General features: G+C 44.8%; 1 protein-coding gene across 1 annotated transcript in view; it reads left to right on the top strand.

The window, feature by feature from the left end:
• The window catches only part of nsmfb (NMDA receptor synaptonuclear signaling and neuronal migration factor b), a 66678-nt gene that overhangs the window by 21500 nt on the left and 30778 nt on the right, over positions 1 to 14400 (top strand). The window contains exons 5-7 of the mRNA XM_052037390.1: positions 4722 to 4727; positions 4841 to 4909; positions 5881 to 5933. Of these exons, the coding sequence (XP_051893350.1) occupies positions 4722 to 4727; positions 4841 to 4909; positions 5881 to 5933 (128 nt within the window). The remainder of the gene's footprint in view (positions 1 to 4721; positions 4728 to 4840; positions 4910 to 5880; positions 5934 to 14400) is intronic.

Below are 14400 nucleotides of genomic sequence, written 5' to 3'. Positions count from 1 at the left end.
ATAATAATTCCAGGGTTTCAACCAATTGTTTTCTCGATGATAATCCTCTTTGGGAATCAGCCGATCAAGTAATGAAGGATCCGTGTTTACACTTGCCTTGAATATGGAGAGATTCCAGTGCCCAATATTATCACTTGTATTTCACATGTCTCAATTACTGAAGTGATGAAGTTGAATGCAATTGCTCATCTGCTTGTCTTTAGTAAGAGTAAATCTGGAGTGTGACTTCACAATGACCATAGCAGTGGGAGAAGGGAACAGAGCTATGAAAATGTACTTCAGAACAAATACTGGGATTTAGTTTCAGATAAGGAATATCAAACATATGCAATTGCATTTCACGAGCTAGTGGAGGCAAAGGGAAATAAAATGCCTTGGGGTTTTCAGGATGTGTTAAATCACTTTATAATCAATCAATTCATAGCGTAATAAAGTAGCAAAAACCAGATATACAAGCCATCCAGCTCAAGAGATCCATACAGATATCAATCGTCAATCAAACCTCTGTCCACCCCTTATATAACATTTCACCGATTTGTTCAATCCCTTCCTCTGTCCTGTGGGCTTGTCCAGCCTCACCTGGAGTGAATCAATGCCGCTTGCCCTGTCCCTGTGTTAGGGAGTTCCACATTCTAACCACTCTTTGACAAATGACCATTTTCCCCAGTGCCCTGTTGGATTTAATAGCGAGTTTCTAAAACTCATGGCCTGTCAATCTGGTATCACCCACAAGTGGAAACATCTCTGTACCTGCTCCGTCAAATGCTTTCCTTATCTTGAAAACTTTTCTGCTCACCCCTGACTCTGGAGGAAAGAGCCCACCCCTCCCCAGTTCAATAACATCAATAACTTCTCAATTCTGGCACCATCCTAGTAAATATTCCTTTGCACCTTCTCTACAGCCTCTATAAATTTTTTAATTCATGCAAGCCCAAACTCCTAAAGTACTGCATGAATATACAAATTTATCATTGCTTCTCTACAGATCTAGCACTGCAGAGATTAACTCCCTTGCCTTGTTTTTTTGTACAGCATTATTAGCACATCATTACTTTAAGCAGCCTTTGCATCCACCAATCTCTGTCTTCCTCCAGTTCAGTTTGACACTTTTTAAAGGAGCATATAACTTCCTTATTCCTAGCACATTGTATGAAATTCATTTACTAATTGCATGCCCCTTCCATAAATGTATTGACTTCCTGGATTTTGTTGGTGGATTCCTTTGTTTAGTGACATCTGCAAGTTTTGAAATGCTGTATCCAATCCACAGATTCAGACTGTGGTGAATCAACAATGGTCTCTGCCACAGCCTCACTCCAACAACCAATTGGAGTAATGACCTTTAACTCCTGGTCCATGCTTTGTATCCAGCCTGCTATCCATTCCCCATACTTGTTTACCAAAGGAATGTCACTCCACACAGGACTGAGGACCCTCTTTCTTCTTAATGCCTATCAGACAAGACAAATGGGAATAGATGGTCTTTGGACCAATTTAATATCATAAGAGACACAGCTGATGTAGACTTTCATTATCTCATTTAACAACATCCAGTCTGGAGAGAAATCTGACTGACTGAAGTGCAGCACTGGTACCCAGGTGGCTCTGAGTAAATGAGCAGGCATTGTAAATCCTTTCCCCACTGAATAAATAGGACAAGTAATCCACCTGACACCATGGCTTCTGGTTTCAGGCATTGCTTTATGAAGAGAGAATTTGAACGTACAACAGTACCTTGTTGCAATGTTAGTTAAGAGCTCAAAAGTATTCAACCAGTTTAAGCCTGCAAAGCATAAAGCTTTCATGTAAAAATTGAAAACAAAATACTTATGGTTTTTAAATTAAGGTTACTACTTAACATTGTTAACAAAGGGATTCCAACTAACTGGTTTTCCTTTATGTAATAATGTCTGGTAGGAGAGGAAACCTGTTGTTATAGAGTCATACAACATAGAAACAGGCCCTTCAGTCCACCATGTTTATGCTGCTTCCCACTTCCCCACATCAGGTCCGTCCTCTCCTTTGCCTTACTTGGCCTTCAATTCCACACTGATGGGTTATCCAACTTCCCTTCAAAATGCCTCAGTGAGTTGCTCAATTGTATCAAACCTCTACCAGCACTTCAAGAAGGTTGAACTTGTTTTTTGATTTAAAAATATAAGCAGGTCACAATATTATACAACACACTTCTTCAGATCCAATTTCTCTTCAACTTCCTATTAAGAGAGACGGCCATCAGGTGATGCAACATGGAAATATTTTCAATAAAACCTTGAACAACAACTTATATTTATATAGCACCTTCCACAAGAGGGTCATCAAACAAAGCACTACTAAGTGGTGTGCGTGTGTGCGTGTGTGTGTGTGTGTCAGCCTCTGAGTCTGGTGGGTACAGGAGCACCAACGTCTTGGCTGGCTCTCCAGGGTAAATCTGTGGAAACTGTTGTTTTCCCACCCATTAGCTCTCATATTTCATACTTCTTGCAGGAGTTCAGACCAAGCACTTCATTGTAACCTGCTTTGTGACATCTTGAGTTCGTGGAACGTTCAATATATAAGCAATCCATCTCCCGTTGATATTGGAACATTAGGGCAAAATCTTAGTCAGTGAAGAAAAGACTTACATATAGCCTTTCACATCCCTATAAGTGGTCTATGACCGGTGAAACTTCTTTGATGCGTGATGATTGTTATAGCAAAGGGAAGGCGATGGCCAATTCCAACAGAGTACAATGAACAATGATACGGTGATAAACAGTAAGGCATTTGTCACTGGTTTGAGGAATGTATATTGACCAGGACAACAGGGATAACTCACCTGCTTTTCTTCAAAATGGTGTCACGTAATCATTTACAACAAAGGCAGAGGGCAGCCTTCAAAAAGATAGCCTCTCAAACAGTAGGGCTCCATAACACTGCACTGATATATTAGCTTGAGCTTTTGTACGCTACTCTCTGTAGTGAAACTTGAGCCCCTGACCTTATGACTCAAGGTCAGGAATGCTAATAACGGTGAAACAGTCTTTTGAGGAGAGTCCTAAATGAGGAAAGGGAAGCAGGTTTCAAGAGGCAGTTACAGGTCTTAAGGTCTGTACTATTGAAGGGGCTTCTCCTGATTAATGTCATGTGTGCCAGAGGCCACAATGGAGAAGTCAACAAATCAAAGTTGTAGGGCAGAAGGAAAGAGGGAAAGGAGGGATTTGAAAACAGGGATGAGAATTTTACTAGTGTTAATAGAGTGTGTCAGTAGCTATGAATCATCAACTGTGGCAGAACAGACTCGATGGGCCGAATGGCCTACTTCTGCTCCTTTGCCTTGTGATCTTGTGAACTGTGACATTGGTGGATTATGAATATAATAGTCTACCCATGTGTTGGATTTGGGAGCGTTAGCATTACAATATCTGTGCAATGGCTTATGGAATGTTCCTGCAATAGTTTGTCCATATGTTGTATTATAGGGTAAATTACAGTAACAAGGAACACATAATAGATTACAGAGTGAGTTACTGCAGCAATGTCCTGTGTTGGATTACGGATTCAGTTAGTGTACTAGTATCCGTCTGTTGGATTATGGAATGAGTTACTGTAACAATGTCCTGTGTTGGATTAGGGAGTGAATTAGTGTAACTCTGTCTCTGTGTTGTATTACAGAATGAGTTACTGTAATAGTGTCCCTTTGTTGGATTAGAGAATAAATTCTGTAAAAATATCTCTGTGTTGGATACAGAACAAGTTCTTTAACAGTATTCCTCTGTTGCATTATTGAGTGAGTTACTGTAACAGTGTCCCTATATTGGATATGACATGAGCTCCTGTAACGGTATTCCTGTGTTGGATTACAGAGTGAGTTACTGTAACAATGTCAATATATTGCATATGGTGTGAGTTCCTGTAACAGTGTCCATATCTTGGATTATGGAATGAGTTGAGGAACGCCGTCCCTGTCTTTGATAATAGAGTGAGTTAGTGTAATAGTGTCCCTGTGTTTGACTGTGGCATGAACTACATAACTCCCTCTGTGCGTTGGATTACAGAATGAATTCTCTGTGACCCTGTCTTGGATTATGTAATGATTTACAGTAACAGTGTCCTGTTTTGGATTGCATAATGAGTTACTGTAATGGTGCCCCTGTGTTGTATTACAGAATGAGTTCTGTAACAGTGTCTTTGTGTTGGATTACAAAGTGAGTTAGTGTAACAGTGTCTCTGTGTTGGATTATGAAGTGAGTTACTGTAAAAATACCCATGTGTTAGATTACATAATGAGTTACTGTAACAGCATCCCTGTGTTGGATTACAGAATGTTACAATAACTGTGTCCTGTGTTGTATTACAGAATGAGTTCTGTAATAGAGTCTCTGTGTTAGATTAGGAAGTAAGTTAGTGTAACACTGTCTCTGTGTTGGATTATAAAGTGAGTTACTGTAATAATGTCCCTGTGTTGGATTAGGTAGTGAGTTACTGTAAAAATACCCACATGTTGGATTACATAATGTTACTGTAACAGCATCCCTGTGTTGGATTACAGAATGAGTTCTATACCAGTGTCCCCGCATTGAATTATGCAGTGACTTACTGTAAAAATGTCCATGTGTTGGATTACAGAATGAGTTAGTGTCACAATGTCCTTTCAAGTGTTGGATAATGTCTGTTTCAAAGTCAGTAACCCGATCTTTTCATTTTTTCTTTCACTGCCTATCCACATGCCTGTCATGAAGGATATCGTGAGTACCTTACTTTTATTTCCATAGCAACTCTTTCCTCTTTGTCTAGAGCACAAGTGCATTTTCAAAACACATCTCGCATTGTGATGATTGTTCCTCATGTCTTCTGTCAGGGCTTTCCGAGGCTTCACAGAACGAAAGAGAAGAAAACGGGAGAATGAGTGTGCCGCTGTGATCCAGAGGTATGGAGCTTTCTCCCTGGTTCCTCTTATCAAAGACTATGCACCTGTGCACATACCAGAAGATGACTTCCAGTGGGCTTGCTGACGTTGTGGGTTAGACTGTCCTCTCTTTGGTCTGATGACAGTCTTATCTCTCCACTTGGTGGAAGAATCCCAGGTGGAATGGGTGGGGTCTCAGAGCATTGACTGCGCACTGGAAATAATAAACAACCCCCAAATCCAACACTACTTGACACTGTGGAGTCACTATCCCACTCTTGCACTCCTGGTACATGCATGGAGTGAGGATCGTGATTTTGGGCACTTCCGGCTATTGCTTGCAGTGCATGATTCACATTACTGTGACATTATATCCTGGGAAAAGGAAGTAGGATCATAACCACTCAATCGGGAATGAAGGGATGTCAGATTGGTGCACTGTTGCATTGGAGCAGAGTGGATGAATCTTTGTGCTCTCTGTCTCCTGATATTTGGTACTGAACAGGAATGTCTTTGCAATACCTTCTCAACCATTGAAATTCATTAATCTGGAGGTGACATTGTGTATTGGTGTAAAGTCTGCCTTAAAATGAACAAATGCGGTGCCCTCCATGCCTGGCACAGTTCATGTGTGACCAGGTCTTATATCCCCTGCCAAAGTAACAAGGTAGGTCATTGACAGGTCGCCAGTGTAAATTGTAAAACAATACAAGAAGGTTGCTGGAGACAGAGTCTGGCACAGATGGAGTATCTCCTCAGGCCAAGGCAGCTATGACAGGGATCTCAGGTGTAGGAACTTCCAGGCACTCATACCCAGCCCTCGCACACAGCAGTCTGTTTCTAAAACATTGTGGCTTTGTCTGGCTGATACCTTCACCACAATAAACGTGCAAAGAACCACATGTTACTTAAGTCACAGTGATATCATCGCATGCTTTGGCTTTGAGTCAACTCAGATTACATTGGTCTTAAATGAAGTTTCTTTACTGCAGAAATTTCCGCAAACACCTTCGAATGGTTGGGAGTCGGAGAATTAGAGTTCAGAGTAAGTACTGAGGATGCCTGTCATCCTGCCTATTTCTTGCAGCTTTATTCTGCCTGTTTGCCTGTGTTAATATGCCTGCTTGTTGATCTGTCTGTTTCATTTTGTTTTTTTGTGTGTTATGTGTGGGTGGATGTGTCAGCCTGAATGGTGTGCGCGCATATGTGTGTTATTAGTATGCATGTTTGAATGTGTGTGTGTGTGTGTGTGTGTGTGTGTGTGTGTGTGTGTGTGTGTGTGTGTGTGTGTGTGTGTGTGTGTGTGAGAGAGAGAGAGATTATGTCAGGCCCTTTTGTAGCTTGAGATGGGTTCTAGAGATCTCCTTTGCTGTTTGTCCAAGAGCTGGGAATTCTCCCAGGATCATGACCACTTTCCTGCCTCAACCATGATCACTAGAACTGGTTATTCATCTCATTGCTCTTTGTGAGATTCTGCTGCCTCACTTCCCTGCAGGATCTTTCACTGAAGCACATTAATATGCCTTGTGATGTGAACTGCGCCAAATTAAATGAATGCCTTTCTTACCTGTGTCTAACCTGTGCTGCTCCTGCTGGGGAGTGTTTGATGGACAGTGCAGGAACTTATTGGCTCTGCTAGCTTAGTGGAAAGAAGCAATTTTAATGCCCCCAGAATCTTCTGCTAAGCCAGGGATTGGCTAGCAACAATGCTGAACAGTGTCTCCAGCCTGAGTTGTTCTGGACATCCCAACTTCTTGCTAACATTGCTGTTGTCCTTACAATTGAGCTTTATGAAGCAGACATGTCCTTATGCACTGAAAGAGTGGCGTGGGAGCCAGAGCTTTAGACTCCTTATGCAATCTGCTGGCTGAGGTAGATTGTGGAAGCAAATCGATCCAGCTACCTGATTGCATTGTCCACTTAAGTCCTCTCGCTGTCTATGTGCTACTTGGCAGCTTTAAGGCAGGTCCAACTTTGTGGGTTTCTAGGACAGAGTGATTACATCAATTCACTTAGCGGATGCAAAAAGATCCACTGCTTATTTATGAGTACTCAGGGGAGAAAGTAACAGTCAGCAGATGCTGCTGCAGCCAGCCTACAGAGCTCAGTTATTCACTTGTTCTGTGTTAGAGGACACAGTCTCATCCTGAAGGACAGCTTTGGGAAATGGGAGAGTGTGATGTGAACCTATTGTTTTTGCCCAGAGTGTTCTGGATTGCAAACGTGGCATCACCAGCAGTTACCAAGTGGGAGGCAGATACCAGTTGTAGAATCATAGAATCATACAGCATGGAAACAGGCCCTTTGGCCCAACTGGTCCATGCTGACCAAGATTCCCATCTGAGCTAGTACCATTTGCCCGTGTTTGGCCCATATCCCGCTAAACCATTCCTATCCATGCACCTGTTCAAGTGCCTTTTAAATGTTGTTAATGTACCTGCCTCAACCACTCCCTCTGGCAGCTCATTCCATATACTGACCGCCCTCTGGGTGAAAAAGTTGCCTCTCAGGTTTTTATTAAATCTCTCCCCTCTCACCCTGAACCTATACCCTCCCGTTCTTGATTCCCCAACCCTGGGAAAAAGACTGTGTGTATTCACCCTATCTATGCTCCTCATGATTTTACACACCTCTACAGGATCATGTTCATTCCAAGTGTGGTCGTAAAATAGTTCTGAACCGGATAATCCCAAGGTATGAACCAAAAAGTCCAGAGAACAGCTCAGTCCTATTATGGCATATTTTATGGTGGAAGTTTGTCTTTAGTATTTTAAAAATCAGTGATCAGCAGTTTCATAAAATCTCAATTGCTTAAACAAAAGGTATTTTGGGGGAAGAACGTTTAGTCAGTGTAAAGGCCACACAGCAGCTCACAATCTGGCCACCAGTGTGATGTGTGCGGCCAAACTTGTGGATCAGCCTGACCTTAAGGCTGCAGAGTTCACAGCTCAGCCCACTCTTGGCTCTGGTTCCCTGCCAATGTTGGTGAGTCTCACCTCCTTGTCTGAATAACCTAGAAAACAGTTTTCCCATCAAACTGCCAATGCCTAGAATCCAGTCACCAAATAACATTTTTCGGTGTTATGCAACTGAGAAGAATTTTTATTCCAGGAACAAAATTTCTTTTTATGTGTTAATTAGCATCTCTGGGTCATTTCACACCTCCCCAAAGATTTGAACACTACTTCCTGGCAAGTAGCACCTTTCACATAAGCTTGTGTAGGATGATGTTGTCCCCCAGGCCAATCTCCCTGTAGAGTTTTGGGGAGGGAATTTGGGGCATTAGAGGGGAGGTGGGATGTCCCAAGGACTGCCTGCCCATCCCAGTGGAGAGCCAGACTAAGTGCCTGTCCAATGTGCATAATTGACTTTCATCGTTCAGGCTGACCTCCCCACTTCCCCCTAGCCTCCACCCCACTTCTCTACACTACACCAATCGACCAGTTCCCTCTCCCCCATCCCAACCACAACTCCTGGTCTGTTGCTCCTCCCATTCTCATTGTCTGCAGATCTGCCGAATTCCCAGTTGAAGGACCCTCGTCACACCTCCCCAGTCCCCCATCCTCCAATCTTACAACTCCCTCAATCTATTAGGCAATTGCTTAACACTGTAAGAACGTAGGCAGTACTGATCCCAACTCCCCTCTCCATCCTTCTTCCCAAACCACCATCCAAAATTCTGCCTGTATCCTGATTATATTTCCCCATCCTCACTGACTATCTGTTCTTGGCTTCGAATCAAATGCCAGCCCCAGCCACAATATACTGAGCCCCCTGAGTCTAGTCTGGGCAGGGATTTGAAAGCATGCAATGTCCAGTTGGTTGCTCCTGTAGCCTTTGATGCAGCAAAGGTCCAGTGGCCAACAGAATTATTGAACTCTCCTGCTGGGTCCATCTCAGGCAGCAGAGGATGAAGACCTACAACATCACACAGACTCTGATGGTACAAGAACCTAACATGGTAGAGTAGTCTTGTGGTACAGGAAGTGAGTGAGGGCACATCTGAAGTACCATGTACATTGTTGGTCTTCTTATTTAAGGAAGAATATACTTGCATTGGAGGCAGTCCAGAGGAGGTTCAGTAGTTGATGAATGTGTTGTCTTATGAAGAAAAGCCAAATATGTTGGGCCCAAACTCATTGAATTTAGAAGAATGAGAGGTGATCTTACTGAATTGTAAGATTCTAAAGGAATTTAGATGGAAGTTGCTGAGAGAATGTCCTCCTTGTGGAAGGGAGTCTAGAATCATGAAACACAACTTCAGAATAAGGGGTCGCCCAGTTAAAACAAGATGAGGAAGTTTTTTTGTCTTGGAGGGTCGTGAGTCTATGAAGTTCTCAACCTTTAGAGAGCTGAGCTGGATAGATATTTGGATGCTAGAGAAGTCAATTATGGGATGAGGCAGCGAAGTAAAGTTTGGATCAACCATGAACATATTAAATGACACAACTGTTATGTAACCAGGTGCTCTCCCTCTATCTCAGGCCCACTGGCAGTAAATGGAATTGAAACAGATACCTCCTGATCCAGGGGGAGCTGAGCAATGTGGCAACAAGCCTCTTCATCCTATGTCACAATAATCTCCTTAAGCAAAATGGTGTATTAGTTTATTATCGTCACATGTGCAAAGATACAATGAAAAACTTTTGTCTGAGTGCCTTCCAGACAGTTCATGCCATACATGATTACATCAAGGTAGTAAAAAGAAAACAGAATGCAGAATATAGTGTTACAGTTGAGAAAATGCAGTGCAAGTGGACAAATAAAGTCCAAGGCCACATTTAGGTACATTGGGAGATCAAGCGTTCAAAAGTTCATCCTTTAGTGTATGAGAGGTTCGTTCAAGAGTCTGATAGCAGTGAGATAGAAGCTGTCCTTGAGGCTGGTGGTTCATGCTCTCAGGCTTTTGTATCTTCTGCCTGATGGGAGAGGGGAGAATGACTGGGGTGGGAGGGGTCCTTAATTATGTTGGCTGCTTTCCCAAGGCAGTGGGAAGTGTAGACAGAGTCAATGGATGGGAGGTTGGTTTGTGTGATGGTTGCATTCCACAACTCTCTCTCTGAGACATTGTTAGTGGCACAAGACCTGAGTATCTACGATTGGTGAGAGATTACAAGGGGGTTGGCGTTTAGAAATAGGGAACTATCATTACAATTGTACAGAGCGCTGGTGAGGCCACACCTAGACTACTCTGCATGGTTTTGGTCCCCTTACTTAAGCAAGGATCTATTGCAAGAATGAGGGGTGATCTTATTGAAAACTACAAGATCCTAAGGAGGCATGACAGAGTAGATGTCAAGATGTTTCCACTCATGGAAAATTTTGAACGAGGTGATGTATTTACAAGATTAGGTGGTGGTTATTTAAAACTGAGGAACGTTGGAATTTCTTCTCAGAGTGTGGTGAATCTCTGGGATCATTGGAGGTATATAAAGAGGAGCTGGATAAATTTTTGAAAGGTTGGGGAATTGAGAGCTATGGGGAACTGGCTCAGAAGAGGAGTTGAGGCCAGGGGCAGATCAGCTATAATTATCTTGAATGGCAGGGCAGGTTTAAGGGGCCTGGTGACCTACTCCTGCACCTTTTTTCTTATGTTCTTGTGAGAGGTCCAAGAAATAAATGACGACTTGCTTTTATGCAGCTTTCGTGACCTCACAGCATCATAATGCATCATCATAGGCAGGCACGGTAGTGTAACGGTGAGCGTAACGCTTTACAGCGCCAGCGACCCGGGTTCAATTCCGGCCGCTGTCTGTAAGGAGTTTGTACGTTCTCCCCGTGTCTGCGTGGCTTTTCTCCAGGTGCTCCGGTTTCCTCCCACATTCCAAAGACGTACAGGTTAGGAAGTTGTGGGCATGCTATGTTGGCACCGGAAGAGTGGCAACGCTTGCAGGCTGCGCCCAAAACACCCTACGCAAAAGATGCATTTCACTGTGTGTTTCGATGTACATGTGACTAATAAAGAGATCTTATCTAATGCACTTTCCAGCTTCTAAATGTAATCATAGGGATCACGGCAACCATTCCGCAAGTAGCAAGATCCTGATCAATGACCAAAATGCCCATTGTTAATGATTTGTTGAGGAGTAAATGTTGACCAGGGTGCTGGAGATAACTCCCTTGTGACTCTTTGAATCGGTGCCTTGGGATCTTCTGTATAGACCTGAGCGCACTGGTACCTGAGGCTATTTCCAGGCGTGTGTACAACACCCCCTACCCTTCCCGGTGTCTGTAGGTCATGTGTTGACCATAACCACGGAAATGGTGTCAAGCTATGCCATCGGCAGCCAAAGTTTGTCTGGGCTCCTCAGTGCATGAGCACATTGGACACAGAGAGGACCAGGGAAGGAAAATCACCCACAACAAAAAATCTGCTGGAAGAACTTAACAGATCGAGCAGCATCTGTGTGAGGAAAGGAATAGTTTCGGATCTGGAACACCGACAATTCCTTTCCCCCCACAGATGCTGCTCGACCCTCTGAGTTCTTCCAGCAGATTGTTTGTTGCTCCAGATTCCAGCGTCTGTAGTCTCCTGTGGCTCCAGGAAGATCACTTATTTTGCGGAATTTGCAGTAAGTCCCAGTGATTTTTTTTTCCTTGCAGTGCATATGAAGATTGCACTGCATGATCTAATTTCCAAGCCCATGACCTTCTTAATTCGGAGGTGAAAGTACGACCTTGACTTACTATTTACCAGCAGATCCTAGTCTCTTGTCAGCGCTGTCGCCGTTTATACAACTCAATAGCACTCTGCACCGTGGCTCGCTCTGTGATAACAGAAAATGCTGGAAACCCTCAGGAAGCAGTTGCAGACCGGGAAACGGAGCTAATGTTTCAGGTCTGAGACCCTTGACAAAACTGGGAAAGAGAGAAAACATGTTTTCAGTTGCAGAGGAGGTGGCAGAGCGATGGGTAGAACAAAGGAAATATCTTTGATGCGATGACAGCAAATGAGTTAATGACAGAATCAGATTATGCTTCTTGGTGTGTGTTGAGTGTTGCAAATAGCGAGGCCGTTGGAACATGACCAGCAGGGCAGACTATACTAACAGAGAGAGAAATACTGAGTCAAAATCACAGGTGGCTGACAGAAATGGCCAGTTCTGATACAGACAGAAAGTAGGTGCGAGTTATCTAAAGTTGGCGGATTCGATGTTGTCTGGAAGGCTGCAAGGTACCCAGATGCAGGATGAGGTGTTGTTCCTCAAATTTGCTTTGGACCTCTTTGTAGCAGTGCAGGGGGCTTCAGACAGATCAGAGTGCAAATGGGGCGGAGAACTGAAGGCAACCGTAAGATCAGGATGGCGTTTGCTTTCTCCAGTGTAGAGGAGACCACCGAATGCAGTACACTGGATTGGAAGAAGTGCAAGCGAACCATTGCTTCACTTGGAAAGGCTGCTTGGGTCCCTGCACGGCAGGAAGGGAAGAGGTGAAACAAAGGTGTTGCAAATCCCATGCTGGCATGTTGTTGTATTCCTAGGTATATATAGTTCCTTTCAGGCAGTTGCTTTTCTGCCTCTGTCAGCTTTGAAGGGGGTTACAGAATCATACAGCAGGGAAACAGGCCCTTCAGCCCATTGAGTTTGTGCCGACCATCAACCCCACCCCCATTTACCCTAATCCTACACTAATCCCATTTTATTCGCCTCACATTCCCATCAGCTCCCCCAAGGTTCTACCACTCACCTACACACCAGGAACAATTTACAGCAGCCAATTAATCTACCAACCTGCACATCTTTGGGACGTGAGAGGAAGCCCAAAGTCTCAGGGGGAATGTGCAAGCTCCACATTGGCAGCAGCGTAGGTCAGGATTGAACCCGGGTTGCTGGAGCAGGGTCACCACCAGCCGCGCCACCTCGCTGCCCTTCTCCCCATGACTGGCTGCGGACCGCGTCCCGGGGTTTGTGAGCGACAAAACAGCTACTCCTTCATTTTCCTCGCTTTTGTTGTTCACGCAGGAAAATAGCCAGTGTGCCAGATGGGATGTAAGTTGGGGCACTGGATGCAGATCCAACGTCCTCATCAGGAAAAGAAATCCCCAGAGCAAGGGAAAGATGCCTAGGTTACTGATGGGTGATCTTATAAAATCATGAGGGGCACAGCTAGTGTGAATGTACACAGTCTTTTTCCCAAGGTTGGGGAATCAAGAACTAGAGGACACAGGTTTAAGGTGAGAGGGGAGAGAATTAATGGGAACCTGAGGGGCAGTTTATCACCCATGTGTATATGGAACGAGCTGCCAAAGGAAATGGTTGAGGCAGGTACAATAACAACATTTAAAAGGCACTTGGGCATGTACATGGATAGGAAAAGCTTAGGGGGATATGGTTCAAATGCGGGCGAATGGGACTAGCTTAGATGGGCATCTTGGTCGGTCTGGACGAGTTGGGCTGAAGGGCTTGTTTCCGTGCTGTGTTAGTCCGTGACATTAGGTCCAAAGGGTCTGCAAGCTGTGAGAGAGAGAGCTCAGGAACTGCTCCAATCACAGTGTTGTTATTTAATTGCTTATTAAATCCTGCAGTGGATTGCATCACCTGCCCCTGCACTGTCCTTCTATGCATTATTTAATGGATTCTGCTCTTTTAAGTACCTTACCACCTTGCTGATGTCAAAAACTAATTAAAGGCATCCCCTTGGGTGGCAATGTTAGACTTGATTAAGAATACTGCACTTGGCGGGACACAGGGCTCATCACTGCAGAGCGCTGCGGAGAGCAGGCAGATGGAGCCGAGTCATGAGTGGTCAGCCTCAGCTCATGATAATTAGCTGTCCGGCGCTCTTCTCGTGCCGCTGCACCGTTACGTGGCAGCAAACCAAGCAAGGAAGGCGCGCCCTGAGTTTCAGCTCGACCGCCAACCTCTCCCCTCTGCTGCTGACCTTCACCCTCGGCTACTGACCCCCACACTCAGCGTGGCTGCTGAGCTCTCTCCTGACTGCTCCTCTATCCACTGGCCTCTCACCTCAGCTGCTGACCTCTCCTCTTGGCCGCTGACCCCTCAGTGCTGACCTCTCCCCGTGGCTGCTGACACCTCTCCACATTCACTGACCCCTCCCTACAGTCACTGACCTCTTCCTGCGATTACTGACCTCTCCCTCCGATTACTGACCCCTCCCACAGTCACTGACCCTTCCCCATGGTCATTGACCTCTCCCTGCAGACACTGATCTCTCCCCATGATCACTTGACCTCTCCCTGTAGTCTCTGACCCCTTCCCATGGTCACTGACCCCTCGCTGCGATCACTGACCCTTCCCCATTGTCACTGACCCCTCCCCATAGTCACTGACCCCTCCCTATAGTTACTGACCCCTCCCTGCGATCACTGACCCCTTCTCACAGTCACTAATTTCTCCCCGCAGCCACTGACCTCTTCCCTTGGTCCCTAACCTCATCCCCTTTGTACACTGCTCCTTCATTGAGTGTGTGGCGGTGTACAGGCAGCTCAGAGGGGAGCTGCTGAAGTCTGAAGCTCAGAGCCAGTGAATTCCTGAACCACCATCTTCAGCTCT

Source organism: Pristis pectinata, chromosome 23, assembly GCF_009764475.1.
Source record: "Pristis pectinata isolate sPriPec2 chromosome 23, sPriPec2.1.pri, whole genome shotgun sequence".
NCBI lineage: Eukaryota > Metazoa > Chordata > Chondrichthyes > Rhinopristiformes > Pristidae > Pristis > Pristis pectinata.
This window is presented reverse-complemented; position numbering and strand designations above follow the sequence as displayed.